General features: G+C 43.1%; 1 protein-coding gene across 1 annotated transcript in view; it reads left to right on the top strand.

Annotated features, from left to right (window-relative positions):
* Positions 1-752: 752 nt before the first annotated feature.
* The window catches only part of MAST4 (microtubule associated serine/threonine kinase family member 4), a 284,359-nt gene continuing 264,022 nt past the window's right edge, over positions 753-21,089 (top strand). Inside the window, exon 1 of the mRNA XM_054281779.1 lies at positions 753-971. Coding sequence (XP_054137754.1) covers positions 753-971 — 219 coding nt within the window. The remainder of the gene's footprint in view (positions 972-21,089) is intronic.

The raw sequence follows: 21,089 nt of genomic DNA, 5'->3' as shown, positions 1-21,089 counted from the left end.
AGGAAGATTTGCAAAAGCTTTCAGATGCCTAATTTTGTTCATCTGCTTTGATTTCAATGACTGAAAGCTTGGTCACAAATCCCAGTGGCGATGCCCGTTTGAAACACTCAAAGGGACTTCTGTTTGCTGCAAGACCACAACTAGGCATCTGTAGCCTTCTGAAAAATGGTACGAAGACGGCAAAACTGCTGCCATAAACTGCCGGTAGCTCCGTTTTAGAGGAAGTGAGGGGCGCAGAAAACACTTATATAACGTAAAATAGCTGCTCTTACTTAAACCCATGACATCGCCCGGGAGCGGAGCGTGTCTCGCTGTGCCCACGCCGAGTCGGTCCCGGCAGATCCCGGGCTCTGGCAGACCCCGCTGCCCTCTCCGCAGCGGGCTGCGGGCAGCGGGACCGGGCCGCCCAGGCGCCGCCAGCCGCGGAACGTCGCGCTTTCCCGACCCCCTGCCTCCCTCCGCGGCGGCAGGCACCCCCTCGCCCCGGCCGGGCAGCCCCAGCTCCGCCACTCGCCGCCTTGCCGCCTTGCCGCCTTCCCGCCGCGCTCCGCAGCTCCGGGCCCGCCCTCCGCACCGCTGGCTCCGCCCGGCCCGGCCCGCCCCGCCCGCCCGCAGGCACCGCCCGCCGCCCAGAGCGCGGTGCCTGGCCCGGCCCGGCCCGGGAGTGCCGCTGCCGCGCTGCGCTCGGCGGGACGGGGAGCGCGGCTGCCGGTGGCGGGGCATGCGGGCGGCACGGCTCTGAGTCCGCGGCCATGGCGGAGAAAGTTTCAGCGGCTTCGAAACGGGCGCGGGGCGCCGGCCACGTCGGCTCCTCTTGCTCCGGCTCCTCCTCCGGCTCGGAAACTCTCTCCGAGGAGGGAGAGGGCGGCGGGGCGGCGACGGCCCCCGGCGGGGCGACGGCTTCGCCGGAGCGGGAGATCCCAGGCGGGCGGGCAGAGGACGACGCCTCGCTGGAGGAGCGGGATGAGGAGGTGCGCGGGGTCGGGGCGGCGGCGGCTGCTTCTCCGCCCTGTGCTCCGGGGCCGTGCCGGGGTGCGAGGCGGCGGTGACCCGCGGCGGGAGCGGCTCCGCGCCCACCTGGGGACAGCGCCTTCGCCTCAGACTCCCTGGCTCAACCCCAGGCGTTCTTGTTTCTGCTCGGCCGGCTCTAGCCCTCTGGCCGCCGATAATTGAGAGTTGGGGGTTTTTGTACGGAGAGCGGATTTTTTGTTTTAGGAGAGCTTGTTTATGTGTGTTTTTCTGTAGTTTTTTTTTTCTTTTTCTCCTATCCCCGAGCGTGTCACCTTTGGAAAGCGCTGCTCCAGAGCAAACTCTTTAATGCCAGAAGGAAGTGATGGGCAAGCCCCCACACTACAGTAATCCCCTGGTGAGAGCTTATGACAGGCTGTGGATCATGGAGGAGCTCTGTGGGTGATGGATCTATACCGTGATACGCGTGTTGTTCCCTTTTCTCTCCTGATCCAGCTACAATACCTACTAAGCACTCTTAAGACAAAACAGCCACCCCACAATGTCACAGTAAAACAACCTTGTTGGGTCTTGAGATGGATTTTTAGAAATTATTTTATTTATTTCTTGTTGCATGATTCACTCTTCTTAAATCTATTTCAAGCCATGACCCCAACCAAGTGCATTGTTTTGTCTCACTGCTGCTTTACTTTGCTTCGGTGCATCATCTCTTGTGTGCCTTACTTATGGTCTTTCGTTGTGGTCAACTTTTTAGTTTGCTCTTAGGTGGCTTTTTTTTATTCTGTGCCTTTGTGCAGCTGGATGTGCAAAGGGTTTTTTTGAGAAACCTTGTATTTCTAGAGGAATATCTGTTAAGCTGGTTGAAGTTATTTTCAACTAGTTGAGCTGTGGTTGTCAGGAATGTTTCCCTCTGCAGTAATGGCTGTTTATGTAGCTCCTGTTTTTCCTCTTTTCCTGGTGCATCCTGTAAATTGATATAACTGTAGGGCAGCATGATGAATTGGAACTAAATATACCTTTCTGTATCTCCCTCCTTTTTTTTCTTAAATACTCAAACTCAGACCAGGTTCCTTGCTTCTTTCAAATGCATGAGCCCCTGAAGAGTGGAATGTATTTGCAGTGAAATGCATTTATGGTAGGAGTAGAATGAATGTTGATATATCCACTTTTTAGAAAAATATATATAGATGTGGACTTGCTTTTTCACTGAACTGAGTAAGAGCTCCATTGCTGCTGTTAGTATGGAGCACACTGCTAGGTGATTAAGATATCCTGCTTCTCGGCAGGAATGGCACATGTGGGCTTGGGGCTATGCTTCCCACAATATGTGGTGTCTGGATGGTTTAGTGCTCAGTTGGTAAGCCTGCATAATAACGTGTAGAAATATACAAAGTCTGTCTGTTCAGTTAGCTAAACTCGGAGCTGCTGGCAGACCAGTGGATTTCTGGTAAAGGCTTGTTATTTCTGTGTATGCTTTGGAGATAAATTACAGGCATCTTTTGAGTTGACAGTATAGAGAAGGTAAGCCCAAAAATAACTCAACGTTGCAATCATGGAATTTTGAAATTCTGTAAGGGCAATCTGTTATCTCACCGTCAGTTAGCAGTGCTAGAAGATAGCAGCTTAAACTCAAGTTAGTGTTGTGGTGGGAGAGTTTGCTTAGAATATACAGTGTTATTCTGTCCCCTTTATTTCCCCTTTGCTAGATTCCCTTATTAGCTGAAACCAGATTTTTTTTTTTTTTTGCCTGTTTTTTCTGCATTGATTTTGCCCATCCTTCCATTTTGGTGTAGTCATTGTTTGCAGCTGAATTTCTGCCTACCTGCAGAACCACCTGGCAAATCCACCTGTATAATTTATTTTTTGTGCAAGGACATCACAGTGCAAAGTTAATTTGAAACTGAGAGAGCAGCTATTCACAGTGGAAAAAAGTAGAGGCTGAGGTCCAGGATGTACATACAGATGAATTCAGGCTTACTTTATGTATCACCTGCTGAAAATATCCTATTCAGAGAAGTGCTTGAAGATACTGTTTTTGCATTGACATCCTGTTTAATTACTGCCAAATAATGAAATGTTGATGTTCTCTGTGATTTTCTGTTACTGAGTTCTTTTATATAGATCTCCAGTGTTTGATCCTGTGCTTGCAGGTTCACCATTTCTCCTCTTGCCCTGTCCTTGTTCCTGTTGCCAGCATAGCAGAATTGAATCTGTTGTCACAGCTGTTCAGTATCCTTCAGACAGCAGTGGAACAGATTGTCCTGCTACCTCTATTTCTACTTTAGCTGTCAGTAAATTCTTCTAAGCCATGACATATGTTTCCAAACTAAATAAATGGATCGTTAGAAAACACGTAGATTTTCCCATACACATTACTATTTCATGTGGTATTTCAGTAGAACTGTTTCTTCTTTTGTGATGTTGTATAAGACATCATTGACAACTTGAACCTGTCTCCTCCCGGATTCCTTTAGACTAAACAGCCCCAGTGCCCTTCATCTTCTCCTGTAGAGTGTGTTTCCAGACATCGGATCATTCTCATTGCTGTCCTGTGTACTCATTCCTGCTGGTTACATCTGTCTTGAAGCATGTTTTCAAAAAGCAGGATGTCCTACTCAGATTTACACCTTGCCAGATCTGCTGAACAGAGAGTTTATTTCGGAGGTTTCTCAAACACTGTTGTTTTTTACATACCCCAGACAGTCAGACAGTTAATTTGCAGTTTGTGGTCCATTATGAGTTTTGTGTCGTTTCCTGAAGAATGATATGAACATTTCTACTCTATGAAAAAGTGGTTCGTCTCCCCACCTTAGTGAAGAAAGCCTAATGCTGCTCTCTAGAGTAGGTCAGCTTCTTTTATGTTCAGAAATTAGACTGAAAGCATGAAAACTCCTTTTCTGAGTATCATGTCTGAAAGAGTTAAATCCTGGAAGGAAACAAGGAAGGAAAGGGTGGGAAGAGATGGTATATCACTTTTTTTTTTTTTCCATGTTGTCATTACTTCATCCTACAGTTGCATAAACTTCACTTTAAAAAATCCCAAAAAACCCACAAAATATCTGAAGAAAAACGGCCCCTCATTTCATGTAGTCAAGATCAAGTAATAGTTTACAAGATTACAGTCATCAGTTTCTGAAGTGTTTTTAATGTCTTACTTTGAGATGTTAAGACACATGAGAATTAAATAAGGGCTTAACACCAGCATCTGAGAAGTGCTTTGCTTTTGGAACATATGTGTGTTGAAGTGCTGTGGGTAGCAAGCACATAAACACTAATGAATTCAAGCAGATTATTTGCCTGTGCTCTTCTGAGGTGAGTGGCTAACTGCTGACAGCAGGCAGGATGGGATTGCATGGTGAAGGGCACTCAAGAACAATACTGCATAGATGATGGGTCACTGCATTTCTAATGCCATGTGGTTGGTTAGTTTTTTTAAATTTTATCCTTATTCTCTTCAGAACTCTTTGCTGGAAAGAGTGCTTTGCAGACTGTGAAGAGAAGAGTTGTGGCTGGACAACAGTATGTTTTCTGTTGTAATCTGTCTGCTTCTGCTCTCTGCAAGTAGTCAATGCTGGACTGGCATTGTGGAGGGTAATGAACATGGAGGATAATAAGTTGGTGGTGGCTTTCAAATCTTAGTGAGTGTTTTATAGGGAAGCTGAAAGCTCACTTGGTTTGACCTTGTTGCTTAAGAGGAGAATGAAGGCAAGCTATGGATTCCTTGCTTACACCAGTATTGTCAAGGATCTGAGGGTTAAATTGTGTGTCTTGGAGTTGCCTGTCTTTTCCATCACTTTTCTATAAACCTTGTCACAGTAACTACACATTGCTTATCAAAGCAGAGTTACAAACCAGGAAGGATCAGAATTCTTTCAGAATCATACCTTGCCATATAACAAAATGCCTGAAATGGTTCTATAAACTTCTGAACCTGCCAGTGACTTCTGAATTACCATAATAAGTTCTCTTCATTATTCTAGATGCTTAGAAATAAAACTCCCTTAGAACCTAAAACCATTAAATCCTAAAACCCCAAACCATCCACGAAAAAAGGGGGGGGGGAGATATTTTATTTTGTTCTCAAATAATTCCAGTTCTTGCTCTGTAAATTCAGTGTTAGGCACTGAAGTGACAATTTCAGTCTGTAAGAATTGAGATGATGAGCAGCATGACAAGATGAGATTTCTCATGAAGAATGTCCACGGAGCTTTGAAGTTGATTGCTGCGCATTTTCTCCTACTATCTAGTTAGTATGTATTGTGTATTAAAAAAGATATCTCACTGCACAGAGTACAAAACCTTTTTCTGTTATGGCTAACTCTTCTCCTAAATCTGCTTTCTTGCTGTTCATGTTGCAATCTGTTGCATCTTCACGAGGACTGTGTGGTAAGAATTAATTACTAAGAAGCTAAGATTTTGTTTTAGAGTATTCATAGCAAGGTGAGGAGTGTGGTAAAGAATGTATTGCTCTAGAAGCTACGCTTTCACACACTAATCTTTCAACATATGCCCACTGGGAAGCTACAATCCCCTCAGCATTACAGATTGTATGCCAGATCTCGACCCCAACAAACATGTGGTGCTGTTTGGGAGAGGGGTGGAAATCAAAAGACTTTGGGGTAAAATAAGCAGTGTATAAAGTGATGGCAATGTTTACATGTGCATCTACATGTAATGGAGGTGGTGATAGTTTTGGCAAAATGTCACTGTGATGTAGCTGGAAAGTAGTATTTTTGTTACTTCTTTCCATTCCTGCTTGTCCTGCTGCAGAAGTAACCATGGGACTCACAGACGGTGTGGCACTCACCACATTTTTTTCCTCTAATTGTCTCAGGCATTCTTGTCTCTTAACAATGATGGATTCTTCCCTGTCGTAGCACACGTGAATAATAAAGCTATCTAAAGATGAATTGCCTAATTGCTAAACTATGATCTTTAGTTCATACTAGAGAATAGTACTGCCATCAAAAAGTTATTCTTCTCAGGGTTAAAATTATTGTGGTGGGATTAAATAAAACACTGCTCTAGTGTAGAGCAGCTGCCAAACTGTTATTGTGTCATGTCAGCCAGACTAACAGCACTGCTTTTGGTTTTTTAGCTATGTTTCTGGTCAGTTTCCTATAAAGTGAAATATTTGACAATTTGAATGAGTAGGGCTGTCTCAAGAGTCATGTAAAAGACTTAATTGATTTGCTTTTAGTATGAAGAAAATGCAGGTTTGTCTACTGCTTTAAAACCTTTCCTGTGCAGGATAGCCTTTAAAGGTGCCTGCTGCTATGTTCCCTTATTGTCTCAGAAATCCTCTGGGATTGGAGGACATGGTTGAGGGATTAATCTAAAACAGCTGTGTGTGCTGCTTGATGTTCAAGAATAACGCTACAGTAGTAATGTTTGCAGCTCTCTGGAACTTATTTTCAAGAATTTGATGGGCATGAATATGCCTATAACCAGAACATCTATCTATCTTCTCACTTGGAATAAGTGAGAAGTGAAGAAGCATACATTGAGTTGCATATCTTATTTTTTGCACCAGAACTATTTAGATATTTAAAATTCTGGAAAGAGGTGGGTGAGGAACTGATAATTACAGCCTTCAAAATCTGAACAGTTTGCAAAAGTAGTTGAGAGGCCCTTTTACACCCTTTAGATTTTTCAGACTGACGGACAGTCCTGAGGCTAATCTTCGATATCCCTTGGTGTCTGTACGTCCAACTGTGAAACCAAATTTAAGAAATGTCTTTTTTGAAAAGCTACAGCTCTGTAGAAGGAGTACAGCCCGAGTCCAGCATAGTCTGCTGCCTTTGACAGTGTGTTGGCTAGCTGTAAGCTGCTTTGAACTGAATGTTGGTAAACATAACAAGGTATGTTACTCTTGTACAGGAAGCTCTGTATGATGGGGCTACTTTTTTTGCCAGCAATAACAGTAAGTGAGGAGGTCCTTGAGCTAGGAAGCTGAGCAGCTAGGTAGCTTTTCTTCTGCAACAATTTGTGCAATGGGGTGGCTTGCCTCTTAGGTTTGTCACAAATTATGCGCTCTGTTCCCCACGCCCAAAGCGCAGCTGTGCTCAAAGGTTGTAGTACTGAAGCATTAATACATATTGAATACTTGGTTTCTGATCATACTGTTTTTGCTAGTGCCTAGAGCTGACAAACATTACTAGTAATGCTTTTCTGTACAAGGCATGACAAAAAGATTTACCATTCCTTTAGAGCAAAAATCTGGAATGCAGAATTGGGAAACTTAGGAATAAGGGGTATAAAGACTCTGAAAAGATTAGTAATGACAACAGAGTCCCTGCAGTTTTTGAATCTTCTGTCAGTAAAATTGCTCTGACACAGGGCTGGAGGTTTTTTCTTACATCCATTATGATGAAGTAGATGCCTGTTATTAAGAATTTCAGTAATGCAGCACTGTGTGTTGCTGGACTGGGATCTCACCTGCTCAGGCTTTGTCTTAAGAGAAATACCAGTCTTCTTAACAGCTTCTTTAATGGGTAAAGAGGAAAGGAGGAAGAAAATTTTTGTTTTGTTTCTAGTTTGATTTTTTTGGTTGTTGTTTTTTGGTATGCCTAGCAGTGTCCTAGCATATGTTGGGAGCTTTTCCGTGTTATGGTACCACCAGCAGTACTGTGCCATTGCTAAGCTCCTTTAAAAACAGTGATGTGGGCTTGAAATACTCTGCAGTCTAAAACACACAAGGTCCTACTGCCAAATTTTATGATTTGTTGCTTCAGCCTTCAGATTTTTCAGATTTTTTTCAGTTCTTCTCTTGCAGCTGTGCTGTTTAAAATTCTTTTCGAAACTTTATAATAGTTGGGTGGTGTTGGGTTTTAAGCTATGTGAGTTGTGGGAGGCTGGTGCTTAAAGTCACAAAATGCTGGTAGCTCTTTTTTTGTGATAGAGTGAAAGCAAAAAATTGAGGACAAGGTAGCTGAGAAGGTGAGAAACATAGTGTGTTGGCAAATGATCTGTGCTTTGAAATCAGTCCAGGAACCTATCTTAGCTTTTGGTTTACTGAGCTAAGTAAGGTTTTATTTACACTTTGCTACCAGATGGGGTGCCCTCATTAGACCTTCTGTCTGAAAGACTCTGGCTCCAGCCAAGGAGCAGTGGGATGAATGCCTTGCCCTCCTGTACAAATGTATCTAAGCTGATGAACTTGCACTGTTCAGAAGTGAGCTACATGTACCTCAAGGGTTAAAGCGTAAGTGTTCAGCGGTATAAACAGCCTGGCTGCCCTTGCCACAGGTTTCTTTACTGAGTAACTTAAATTTCAAGTGGGAACCAGGGATGAATGGAAGATTTTTTTCTTAATAGATAATTCACAGAATTCACAGAATGATCTTTAAGGTCTCTTCCAACCTAGTCATCGAGTCCAACCTAGTCATCGAGTCCAACCTGACACCTCAACTAAACCATGGCACTGAGTGCCACATCCAGTCTTTTTTTAAACACATCCAGGGATGGTGACTGCACTACCTCCCCAGGCAGACCACTTCAGTACTTTATCACTCCTTAGTTAAAAAACTTTTTCCAGATATCCAACCTGTACTTCCCTTGGTGCAGCTTAAGACTGGTCCTCTGATTCTGTCAGATTTTGCCTGGACAAAGAGACCAACCCCCATCTGACTACAACCACCTTTCAGGGAGTTTTAGGAGTGATAAGGGCACCCCTGAGTCTCCTTTTCTCCAGGCTAAACACCCCCAGCTCCCTCAGCCGTTCCTCACAGGGTTTGTGTTCCAAGCCCCTCACCAGCCTGGTTGCCTCCTCTGGACCTGCTCGGGTGTCTCAAGGTCCTTCCCAAACTGAGGGCCCAGAGCTGGACACAGCACTCAAGGTGCTGCCTCACCAGTGCCGAGTACAGGGAAGGGTGACCTCCCTGCTCCTGCTGGCCACACTGTTCCTGACACAGGCCAGGATGCCACTGGCCTGTAAGGCCACCAGGGCACACTGCTGGCTCGTGTTCAGCCGCTGTCACCAGCACCCCCAGGTCCCTTTCTGCCTGGGCACTGTCCAGCCACACCACCCACAGCCTGTAAAATTACTGGGGGTTACTGTGGCCAAAATGCAGGACTTGACAACTGGACTTGTTAAACTTCATCCTGCTGGACTCTGCCCATCCATTCAGTCATTCCAGGTCTCTCTGCAGAGCCCTCCCACCTTCCAACAGATCGACACACGATCCCAGCTCAGTGTCATCTGCAAATTCACTACTGAAAGCCTCAATCCCCTCATCCATGTCATCAATAAAGACATTGAACAGCACTGGCCCCAGCACAGACCCCTGAGGGACACCTCTGGTGAGCAGCCACCAGCTGGATGCAGCACCATTCACCAGCACCCTCTGGGCCCGTCCATCCAGCCAGTTCCTAACCCAGCACGGAGTGCTCCTGTCCAAGCCGTGGGCTCCCAGCTTTTCCAGGAGTGTGCTGTGGGAGACAGTGCCAAGGCCTTGCTGAAGTCCAGGTACACAACGTCCACAGCCTTTCCCACATCCACCAGGCAGGTCACTTGGTCATAAAAGGAGTTCAGGTTGGTGAAACATGACCTGTCTCCCGTAAACCTGTGCTGGCTGGGTCTGACACCCTGGCCATCCTGTGAGTGCTGTGTGCTGGCACTCGGTATAAACTGTTCCAGAACCTTACCTGGTACAGAGGTCAGGCTAACTGGCCTATAATTGCCAGGATCCTCCTTCCCACCCTTTTTATGAATGGCAGTCACACTGGCCAGTTTCCAGTCCTCTGGAACCTCACCAGTGAGCCAGGACTGTTGGCAAATGATGGAGAGCAGCTTTGCAAGCTCATCTGCCAGCTCCCTCATCACCTGGGATGGATCCCATCTGGTCCCATGGATTTAGGAACATCCAAGGGGCTCAGCAGTTCTCTGACTGCCTTCTCTTGTATAAAATGGGGACCATTCTGCTCCCTGATATTATCGAGCAATCCAGGAGTTCAGCTGTCCTTAAGGCAAGTCTTCTCACTAAAAACTGAGACAAAGAAGGCATTAAGCACCTCTGCCTTCTCCTCATCTGTAGTAACAAAGTTCCTTTCTGTGTCTAATAAATAACAAAGGTTAGTCTTACTCTTCCTTTTACCATTAATATATTTATAAAAACATTTTTTGTAATTTTTAATAAAAATTGTCATTTTAAGTTCAAACTGAGCTTTAGCCTCCCTAGTTTTTTTTCTACATACTCTAGCAGCCCTTTAAATACTACCTGAGAAACCTGACCCTCCTTCCAAAGATAATACATCCTTTTTTTATTCCCGGGTTCCTCCAAAACCTCTTTGCCCATCCAGGCTGGATGTTTGCCTTGTGGTCTTGTCTTTTGGCACATAGGGGCAGTCTGTTCCTGTGTCCTCAAGATCTCCATATTGAAGCATGCCCAGCCTTGCTGAGCTCCTTTATTTTTAAGGACTACTTCCCAAGGAACTCTCTGAATAAGTCTCCTGAGTAGGCCAAAGTCTGCCCTCCGAATGTCTAATCTAAAATTCTTATTAGTGTTCCTCTTGATTTTACCAAATATTGAGAATTCTATAATTTCATGATCACTGTGCCCCAAGTGGCCTCCAATCACCACATCTCCCACCAATCCATCTCTATTTGCAAATAACAGATCTAACATAGTTCCTCCCCTGGTGGGCTCACCCACCAACTATGAGAAAAAGTTGTCGTCCACACACACTAAGAACTTCTTGGACTGCCTCTTTTCAGCTGTATTAAGTTCCCAGCAAATGTCTGGCAAGTTGAAATCGCCAAAAAGAACTAGGGCTGGTGATCCTGAAACATTCTCCAACTGCTTATAGAATGAATTGTTCACCACTTCTTCCTGGCTGGATGGATGATAACAGACTCCCAGTAGGATGTCAGCCTTGTTGGCCCTCCCCCTAATCCTTACCTGTAGGCATTCAACTTTGTCATCATTAGTTTCAATACCTATGGCACCCAAAGCCTCCGTAGTATAAAGGACCACTCCTCCACCTCTTCTCCCTTTCCTATCTCTCCTGAAGAGGTTGTAGCCATCCAGTGGAGAGCTGTGTGAGTCATCCCACCACATTTCCATGATGGTGGCTACAGCATAGCTCTGCTCTTCAACTATGGCCTCCAGCTCTTGTTTGTTGCCCATGCTGTGCACATTGGTATACATGCACCTCAGCTGGGCTGCTGATTTCACCCCTAACTCAGGCTCACCACCTTTGGGCCTGCTTCCAGGGAGCCCAGCTGCATCCCCTTCCCCTTCAAACCTAGTTTAAAGCCTCTCAATGAGTTCTGCCAGTTCACAAGCTAAAAACCTTCTGCCCTTAACAGGGAGATGGAGCCCATCTGGTTCCAGCAGGCCAGATGCTGTAAAAGTTGCCCCATGATCAAAGAACCCAAAATTCTGCTGTTGGCACCAGCCCTTTAGCCCCTTGTTGACAATGTGGGCTCTCCTATTCCGTCATTTTCCTCAGCCACCAAAGGCACTGAGCAGAACACTACCTGTGCTCCTGCCCTGTCAACCACTTGATCCTGTGCCCTAAAGTCCCTTTTAATTGTCCTGACACTCTTTTCAGTTTCATCACTGCCAGCCTGGAGTATCAGCAGTGGGTAATGATCAGAGGGCTGAATGAGCCCAGAAAGTCTCTCAGTAATGTCTCATGCCTGGGCCCCAGGGAGGCAGCAGACCTCTCTGTGGGGTGGGTGCAGTCAACATAGGCCCTCTGTTCCCCTCAGAAGGGAATCATCCACCACAATTACCCTTCTTTCCTTTTTGATGTTAGAGGTGGTGATCTCTCTGACAGATGAATCATAATCGGGAGGCTCACTGTGCAGATAATTTTCTTCTAAATCATCTGGCTGGCTCTCCAGATCCAGGGGGTTCATACCTATTCTGAAGTGACACCTGGCTTGGGAGTGGGGGTTGGGAGGAATTTTTATTGTTACCTCCTCAAGTAGGTACCCTCAAGTAGGTACTTCCACTCCTCTTCATCTACCAGGTGCCCTTGGATTGTCTGACAGTGGGAGGCATGGGAGTCCTCTGACTCTTGGTGGGCCTCCCTCAAGGATGGGAGGGCTGAACTCCACCAACCTATCTCCCTTTCACTTTCCCTGATACTCCTTAGGCTTTCAGCTTCCTCCCTAAGCTTGGCCATTAGCAAAAGGAGATCGTTCACTTGTTCACACTGCAGGCAGGCTTCCTCTGCAGCACCCCCTGAAACCACTGATAAGCTCAAGCAGTCCACACAGGAATGAGTCTGGGCAGACCTTTTTGGAGGGCTCCATCTGATTACATGCACTCATACTAACTAGAGTTTTGGATTGTGTACAAACCGTTACTACCAGAAGCCCTAAAACTTACCACCCAACAGAAACACTGCAAACAGCACACAGTACACCTTACTAGCAAGAAACCCTACAACACTGTGCCTGCTTGCCCTGCCTGTGTGAGCTACCATGCCACTCCCCTGTTCACCATGCTCCCTAGGTGTCTCTTTTAATCAGCCCACTACCCAGAGACAGAAGAAGCCCTGCCCCAGACCTTGTGACCCTCAAGCACAAGCCACACAGCCTGCTCAGTGTTCCCACTGGGCGATGGAGGAAGCCCCACTCTGGTCCTGCGTGGCCCTCAAGTACACAGATAACATGACCAGTCTTAAGGTAGAAAAAGAGAAATTATTTTTCTGCCTTTATGGTCAATCAGCTCTGGAAGTGTCCTTCAGGAAAAACAAAAAAACCCAACTACAAAAGAATCTGTGAAAACCCTGTTGCAAAATTCCTAAGTGTGTGCGAAAAGAATTGATTATAGGATGGGATGAATGTATTTTTAATTTTTAGAGGGTGGTGCTTCTATACCAAGTAACAAACTTCTGTTGTGAGGCCATGCTAGTGGGATTGTATAATTAATTGCACTTGGACTGTTAATGATTCCATTGTTTTTAACAGCCTTGAAATCCTGAGGAAGAGAGCTGTGGTTGAATGAAACAGATGAACTACTGCACTAAACTGCTAATTTGATTTTTTCATTGTTACCTCAGGAAGCTTTCACTAGAATGTAATAATGCTGTAGCTATGGCTCAATGGGTGCTTTCAATGTAAAGCTGTTATTCGGGCCATATAACAAAAATGCCTCGGATGACTTTCATACTCTGTTTCTGGTTTTGTGCCTAGTACATTGCAGGGAAGGGCAGGGAGAATTGTACCTAATGTATTTTTTTCTGGGCTAGCGAGCAGAAGAGATTGTTTACAAAAGGTCGCAGGGAGATCCTGAAGCTCAACTGCATCTTCATAGCTTTGATGAGTAGCTGGCCTAATGTAAAGCTTCTGGGTGAGTTTTAACTTGCTATCAGTGCTTTCTTCCCCCTTCTCATTTGTTCAAATACTGCTGGTATTGACACATTATTCCACTGGAGGACACACTCCAAAGTTAAAGATGTCATTGATTTTGTTGGAACATCTCTGTAACAAGCAGAGTGCTGCATATTGAATTGGCTGTACATACATTCAGAAAAGGTGGTTCTGAGTTACAGCTGAAGCAACAAGGAGATGACCTTGGGCATATCACTTACTTGCCATTGCAGAGCAGTGACCTTCATTGACTTGCTTGAGTTGCATTGAGCTCCTGAGTTTACTGAACCACAAACCATGTGTTGGAATTATGGTGTGGGTTCAGGGTTGCTGAGTTCTGCTGAGACATCTGTATATGCTCACACTGAATATGTGTTAAGGTAGTTGTGTGGAGCAACAAAAGATGTGTTGATGGAGTACTTAGAGGCATGGTTTAGTGGTGCACTTGACAGGCTGGGCTAGTGGCTGGGCTCAATGATCTTTTCCAACTTCAGTGATTCTAAGGTTCTAGGAAGGAAGAGCTGGTTTACAATAGTACCACTGTGCTGAATATTACCTTCCCTCCAGGCAGCTGTTTTTGTGGTCTCCCTCAATTTGGTGCCACCCAAACTCAGCATGCATATTTTTAAGCTAATAGAGCTTATAACTAGTGACTGAAAACTGAGGCGACTGAAACTTCAAGTTACAGCTGTAGTCCTACAGTCTTTACCCTAAAGTAGGGTAAAGATTTTTGAGGAGGAGGAGAGAGATTCAGTTAGGGTATAATAAGGTACACTTGGGGAAAACATTCTCCATGGCGTTCAATAATTTTTATGCTTCTGATAGTATTACCATTGTGTTAAAAGAACCATTGGACACAAATTGAAGGAAAAAATATGTTAAAAATATGCAAAAACCTAAAACCACACTATCAGGCACTTGAGCTTATTTGAGGGTGAAGAAAAGCACATCTGAACTTTGGAATGTTGGGAGCTGCTGAAAGGAGGGAGCTACAAACCCTGCTGTTACAGTCTGCATTACCTCACCTGCACGCTGCTCAAGAGAGCAGCTGTGCTAGAAATGGGCATTATATCATGTGCACAACAAAGGAATAGCTTGTAACTTAGAAGCAGGTAGAGACAAGTTTTATAGCAGCGGGAACTAAAGCACTTTCATTCCAGGTATACTTTCCCAATACTCATAAGTCGTATGACACTCATAAGTAGTATGTTGTTTTGACATTAAATTAGGAAAAAGTGAATTGCAGAAACTGTAGATGAGAAATGTAGATATATTAAGTCATAGACCTGTCAACAAAAAAAAAAAAAAAAAAGACAGAACTGGAATTAGCAAACTAAATATCTCTGAGGATCTGGGCTTTATTCCAGGAGAAGCTGGGAATGTTTTTCATAGTATAGGTCTGCTAGTATCTCAGCTATACCTAGTTGCAGCTATTGAAATCTTCCCGCTGCTATTATTGAAAAAAAATGTATTTTAAATGCTGGTGATATTCTAATTAAATTAATGTCTTTCCTTCTGTTCTTTCCTTTTGGGAGCTATAATAAGTTGTATTGCAGAGAAGTTATTTTGACATTAAAACTTAATGTGTACAGCTTCTGGAGAACGGATCCTACAGTTGTCCGATATGAAGATAGGCTTGCTGCAGAAATATTGTTTTTACAAAACAAATTAAGAAACAGATCCCTACTACATAAGCAAGTATCACAAAGCAAGGGTAATGGATTTGTGCTGTGAAACGTTGTTGAGGGCAGTACACATTGTATGTATTTTGAGGGAAATTACTTCAGATCAACACTAGTCTGATCCCAAGATTTGATGATCTCATACACTGCCTGTTGTACAGGAGCCTGGGTATGCTTCAGGGTTTGTTAAAGGGCAGTAGAATCCTTGCTGACTTGGGTATTGATGGTGCTGCCCCAGGATCAGCTACCTAAAGTTCGTGGCTGGTGCCTGGCCAACTACGAACTGGTTGGTTCTGGTAGGTGTTGAGCTTACGCAGCAGTTGATGTATGAACTGTTTTTACTGGATAAGCTTAAGCTGAGTGTGTCTGCAAGAGCTGCAGTTGCAGCTTCAGTGATACTGTAAACACAATAATTTCAGTTGAAATTTCTGACTGGGTGTGGTGTTTTTCATTAGTCATGAATCCATCTGTCTTCATTGGCTATTGTTGAGGTAATGTGCTTTCATGAGAGCATTAACAGGCGGTTAGTGTTAATCCTCACAGTTTAGGTTTGAAGTTGGTAATCCACCTCTAAGATGTCTTGACTGTCTGAGGCTGTGTTTTCTATCTGCCTTAATTTTTTTGAATAGGAATTTTCTTCCTATGTGTGGTTAGCCTTTGGCAGTGTCTTCCCTGTGTTTAGGTATAGTTACTTTTAAATAGATTTGCAGGTTTCCTAGGAGACAAAGCAATATCACTTTGTAATTTTAATCCTTTAAGAGGTTGTACTTACCTAAACACACACTTCCCTATACTTTACTAGATGTGGACAAGTAGAATGTTTTGATCTCTTTTCATTTTTGATGGTACTGCTAAGAGATGCCTCCTGCAGCTTAGTTTTGGCAATTGTGCAGGGTCTCTATTTGTTTGGATAGGCCAAATAAAGCCAGTTAAGTTGCTTCAATAAACCTGTAGACTAAAGACATTTTCATAATGAAGGATCAGTGTTTACTCTAGATATAAAGCTAAGATTTAAGGACTCCCCTAAAACCACGCTATTTAATACAGGTATGTAGGAGACAATTGATCTTCAGTGGATTTATGATACTTATGTACTTGATGTAGAAATCTTTATAGTAAGCTTTTTTTAATAGTAGAGACTGTATATGGAACATTTGTGTATAAAAATATATGGTATGGCTGCATTGATTTCCTTTGGTGTTTGGACAATTATGACTGTTTTCCTGCTGCAGAATTTCTGTAAGCATATGCATATACTTTAAAGATCCAAATAATAGGAGTAAAAATATGTGTGTGGAAATTGACTTTGAAGGGTTTTTCCCTACAGACATAGCAGTTAAAATAATTCTGGTGTCTGCATTTGCAGGAGACATAGAAAGCAGCCTTCTGAAGTGCTTTGAGTGGTGTAGTACACATTGGTGATTGCTTCAGCACAACTCCTAAGTGCTTGTAGTTGCAGCACATCTCTCTATGTGACTATCCACTGAAGCACTTGGAGAGCTTTTATAATAAGACTTCATCAAAACAATCATTGTCTTTATTATACTCATCGTGCATGCTCAGGTGTTCTTCCATATTGGCTCTTAAGTCAAGTGTTTTTTTGTGGTTGTGTGGGCATGAAATAAAAGGTCATGTATAATATCATGTGGAAAACTCAGTATTGGATGGAGGTAACACAAGTGCGTTGAGCCTTCATTGCTTGGCTCTTGGCTACACATAGATATGTAATGGTGCTGCTTTTGAGGCTATTTAATATCCAGCTGAAATTGTCAAAAGGAATCAAGGACTGTTCTTCTCTTCCCTTTCCTGTCCTGTGCTGTAACTGACTGAAGGATGTCTGTGCAGAGCTTTGTCTTGATGGCTGCCGACCCAGTTTGCTTGGAGTGTCTATAAAGAAAAATAAAAATCCCTTTTGCCTGGCAAAATGGTGAGCTGTCTGCCTTCCTTGGCTCTCTAAGTGTGGAATACAGGTTTGGGGCTCACGAGTACCTGTGTAAATCTCACCCTGCGTTTGGTGAGTTTCAGTAAGTGTCTTTTCTCAAGAAGTCCTCTTCAGGTGCTTTCCAAAGATGCAGTTGTACTGGCTACAGGTGTCCAGGAGCTGGCAGTGGAAGGCTGTGGAGATGTCCTTTGTGAGGATCAGGGCAAAACTGTGAGGAGAGGAGTTGTTAGGGGGTGACTCCCACGCCCATTCCCAGTCCCCTTCACTGCTTGTGAGGAAAGAGGTAGGGGAGTTGGAAATGAAGAAGTTGAACTTCGAAAAAGCTTTTAATTAGTCTTTGTTTCTCATTAGCCAATTAATTTAATTGCCAAGAGTTTATGAGATCTCTCATAAACTGTTGAATTTATGAGTTGTGAACTTCTCCATCTTATTTTCTCCCATGGGTTGTTGAGGAGAGGAGTGAGAGGGTGGCTGGGTTGGTTGGCTAGCCAAGGCCTCCATAGTCTGTAGCTTATATGTATATTACATTTTAAAAACTTTCAAAGAAGGAAAGGGCTTGAAAAGTGTCATTACCTACATTTAGGTAGGTGTAACTCCATGCAGTTTTAGCTGACACATGTTGGCAGCTGAAATCTGCTCAGTTTACAAATACAGTTCTTTCCTTTCCTGAATGCAGCTCTATAAGCTCATGCTGGCTGTACAGTTAAATGCATTTAATACTTCAAACATCACCTTTGGAAACTGATGCTGGGTTCTTGGTTTCTCAGTTGGAAAGTTGTTTTTTCTCTAAATATACCCGGTGATCTGGCCATGTAGCAATGCCAAGAAATTAATTCAAAGTTGTAGTAATATATGCAAATCTTATGAATAGTAAAGTTGAAGCAAGGCGATGTCTTGTCTGAAGAGCTGTTGGAAGTGGCCATTGATGTTAGTTTCCAAATGAATCCTGTTCAGCCATCAAAATAAGATGTGGATCCATACATATTTTGTTATTTGAATAGATATGCAGTCATGTCACTGCTTCTTTAAGGAAGAGTTGTACCTTATTTCTTTATACAACAGTATTTTTAGAACATCGCTTAGGTTATGTGTAACATGGTTTTCTAGCTTTCCTCTTCCACCCACAAAGTCCCTGAATGTGTATGGGGAAGTGGATACTGCTCTTGGCTGGGTTCTGTAGAACTGAGCTTAGGTGGGTTCAGGTATGAAACTTGAACACCTATCCCTGCACCACTACAAGGTATGTCTGTCAGCTGTCATTATGCAAGAAGAAAAATCTGTCATTTGAAAGCTGCTAAGAGTAAACATTAATACTGATTTCATAGTACAGAGTGTTACATTTGTAACATCTCCGAAGTGGGTTTACTGTGTGAAATGGTAAGACTGTTAGATAATTTTTTTTTTCTAGGGGGATACTTTCATTTACTGTGTAATCTTGTCCCCTTTCTACAAGGGGACAAGATTACATAGTATATGAAGTGAGTTGAAAGAGGTTTAAAAATCAAACCACTCTTTGTAGTGTACATTTTTATTTCAACAAATCTCTGTGAAAACATGTTGAATTTGTCAGAGGTGGATATTATAAGTATCTTAAGAGTAGGAGATGTGGCCGGGGAACATAGTATTAATTGAAACTTTTTTAAAAGTAATTTTAGCTTTATGAAGAAAGATTTCCAAAAAAAGGCCTTTAATGTGGCAAAAGCCGAAGGTTTACCTGTTCTGAAGCTAAATTCATTGGTCATTCATTCATCTTATTGTCAAGGGTTTAAAACCTTTTTGTCATCTTAAATAAATCAGCCTTTTTAATAAATATATGTTTGTGAGTTTAGATTTGAGTTGCATGGAGGCCAGAATCATGCCACAATTTTATACAGAAGATTGAAAATGCCGTAACTAATTGGGTTAAGATAATCTATTCTCTCAACAGGTGTGCTCTTAGGAAAGGTACAAGAAAGCCATCTCCTTTTCCATTGTTCTCTTGGTTATAAATTGCCTTTCTGCAGGAGGGCAAGGGCAGATTTGACAGAATGTTCCAGTGGTAAGTTAAGGAACCTGCAGTGCCGGATGGGTGTTGAGGTTACCTGTGGTGGTTTGCAGCACACTGGCCTAAGGGTGTCCAATTTGATGGCTTGATTCCACGTGTATTGGCATGATTAATGTGTGTGGCCATGCACCTGGAGTTGTGATTTGCTGCCTTCATTTTGTTACTCTGTGCCTGGCTTCAGCCTCGAGCAGTTGCTGGTATGGCTGATTTATCAGCTGTATTATAGCCCTGGTATAGGTTTAAAACTGTGCAGAATTGGTTTTGTAGGCATGGCTTTTTTTCTTCCCTTTATTTTTTTTTCTCCACACTAGTTGCTGCTCCTTTTATTTTTGATGGGCCACTAATGCTAGTTTCTTTAGAAAAATTATGTAAGCTATTTTCTAAGCAGTAAAATTATTTTAATGAGGCTTCAGTTGCAGAGGTGTGTGTGTTCTGTTGGATGCTGAAGCTGGTTGCCTTTCTTCCAAAGATAATTGTGCAAGTGAACTGTTTTCAGAAACAAAGCAAGGAGTAGCTTGACTACTTAAAAACGAAGAGGAAAAAGAATAGTTTGCTTATTTGCACTGACCTAATTTAAAGATTTCCGTGAACACAGCTAGTTTATCTGTGATGTCAGTAGCAAGTTTTTACATACATATCCAGAAAGTAGAAGTAGCATCCTAGCTGATGCTAGCAGGCATTTTGCTTTGAAACTCTTTAGAGCTGTGAGTCTGTGTATTTGTATGAGCAACCTGAAAAAAAGTGAAACATGGGAATCTTATAAGGGTTGTGGGTTTAGCTTTTTTGGGGGCTCTCTGTTTTTGGGGGTTTCTTGATTAGTTTTTGAAGCTGTCTTTTGTACTGTATAATTACTTTCCAGATTGTGGATTAACATGTCACTTCTGTATTAGTCATTTGATCTGCTAAAGAGCTACCATGCATAGAAGTCTTTTCATAGAGGAATTATGCTTCTAGTGAGACCTTGTTCTTTGTCCTTTAGTTTCACACTCCGAAACAAAACACTTCCTCCTTGCCTGTTTTTGTGTGTAGACCAAGGAGGAATATATTTATTTTCTGTATTCACTGTTCTAGAAGAGGATGATAAATTTTGAATGCAAGTCAGTCAAGTTTTAGTTCCAGGTATCAATGCAGATACTGAAATCCCTGCTGCTCTTTTTTCCTCTGACTACTAATGTCTGATGCTTTCGTAGGTACTAATGTCTAAATGGAACATCCAGATTTTTAATCACACCAGTAACTGTCTTGATTTATAAGGACAAAGCCTTGTTAAGCATAAAGATGATGTAAAGTAAAAAAGAAAAGTTTGTTCACTAAGAGCCCACAGTGTGAATGGTATTGATTCTGAATAGTGACATTATTGGGCTGGTCCTTCAGGAACCTGCTGAACCTTTGCTTCTTCCAAGTATCAGTAGTCTGGTATAGCTGCTATTTTGGGTTTCAGTTACTGAAGATTATTTACTATTGTCACAGTTTTTTTACTGCATTTAGTAAAGAGAAGAGGGGAAAGAGCTGTGACCTAACTGCAGGAATTCCCACAATTCTTTTGTAAGGATTGTTGACCGGACGTTTGTGCAATGGCCTCATGACTTTAGGAGGAAAGGGAAAGCTGTTTGCCCAGTTTCATCTGTTCAAGCTGGTTTTAGTTGAGGAGACAGTTTAGTTATTTGAGATACTGCACATCTGTCAAGCCAGCAGCTGAACTGAAGATTGTTCCAGGAACTTTTCTTTTGCATTGCAAAGAGAATACCCATAAAAGAAGAAACAGAAAGAGAGAGAGTGCTTACAAAATACCTGAGCTCTCAAATTATGTTGCCAAATTTGTCTCACTATTTGAGAAAGCATACTGATGTCCACTGACTGAGCTTTTATTCCTTGTATTTCTGTTCTCTGCTTGCCCAGACACATTAGTTTTCTTTTTCAGCTGTCCTTACTCAGTATCCTTAGATTAAGACTTTGCCAGTCTGTATGTCACCCAGGGTTTTGGATGGTGGCACTTGTTTCCTAATATTATATTGTTTCCTTCCTTCCTTCCTTAAAGGGAAGTTGATGGCTGCGTTAATAACCTGCCATGAGAGGACGTCCGCCACCTCACTCACCCTCACAATAATACCCTTCAGCAACACCCAC

Source organism: Melozone crissalis, unplaced genomic scaffold (genome assembly GCF_028551555.1).
Source record: "Melozone crissalis strain CALT ecotype California unplaced genomic scaffold, PUWL_Pcris_2 ptg000005l_1, whole genome shotgun sequence".
Lineage (NCBI taxonomy): Eukaryota > Metazoa > Chordata > Aves > Passeriformes > Passerellidae > Melozone > Melozone crissalis.
The sequence above is the reverse complement of the archived record's forward strand: the minus strand, read 5'-3'. Positions and strand labels throughout refer to the sequence as shown.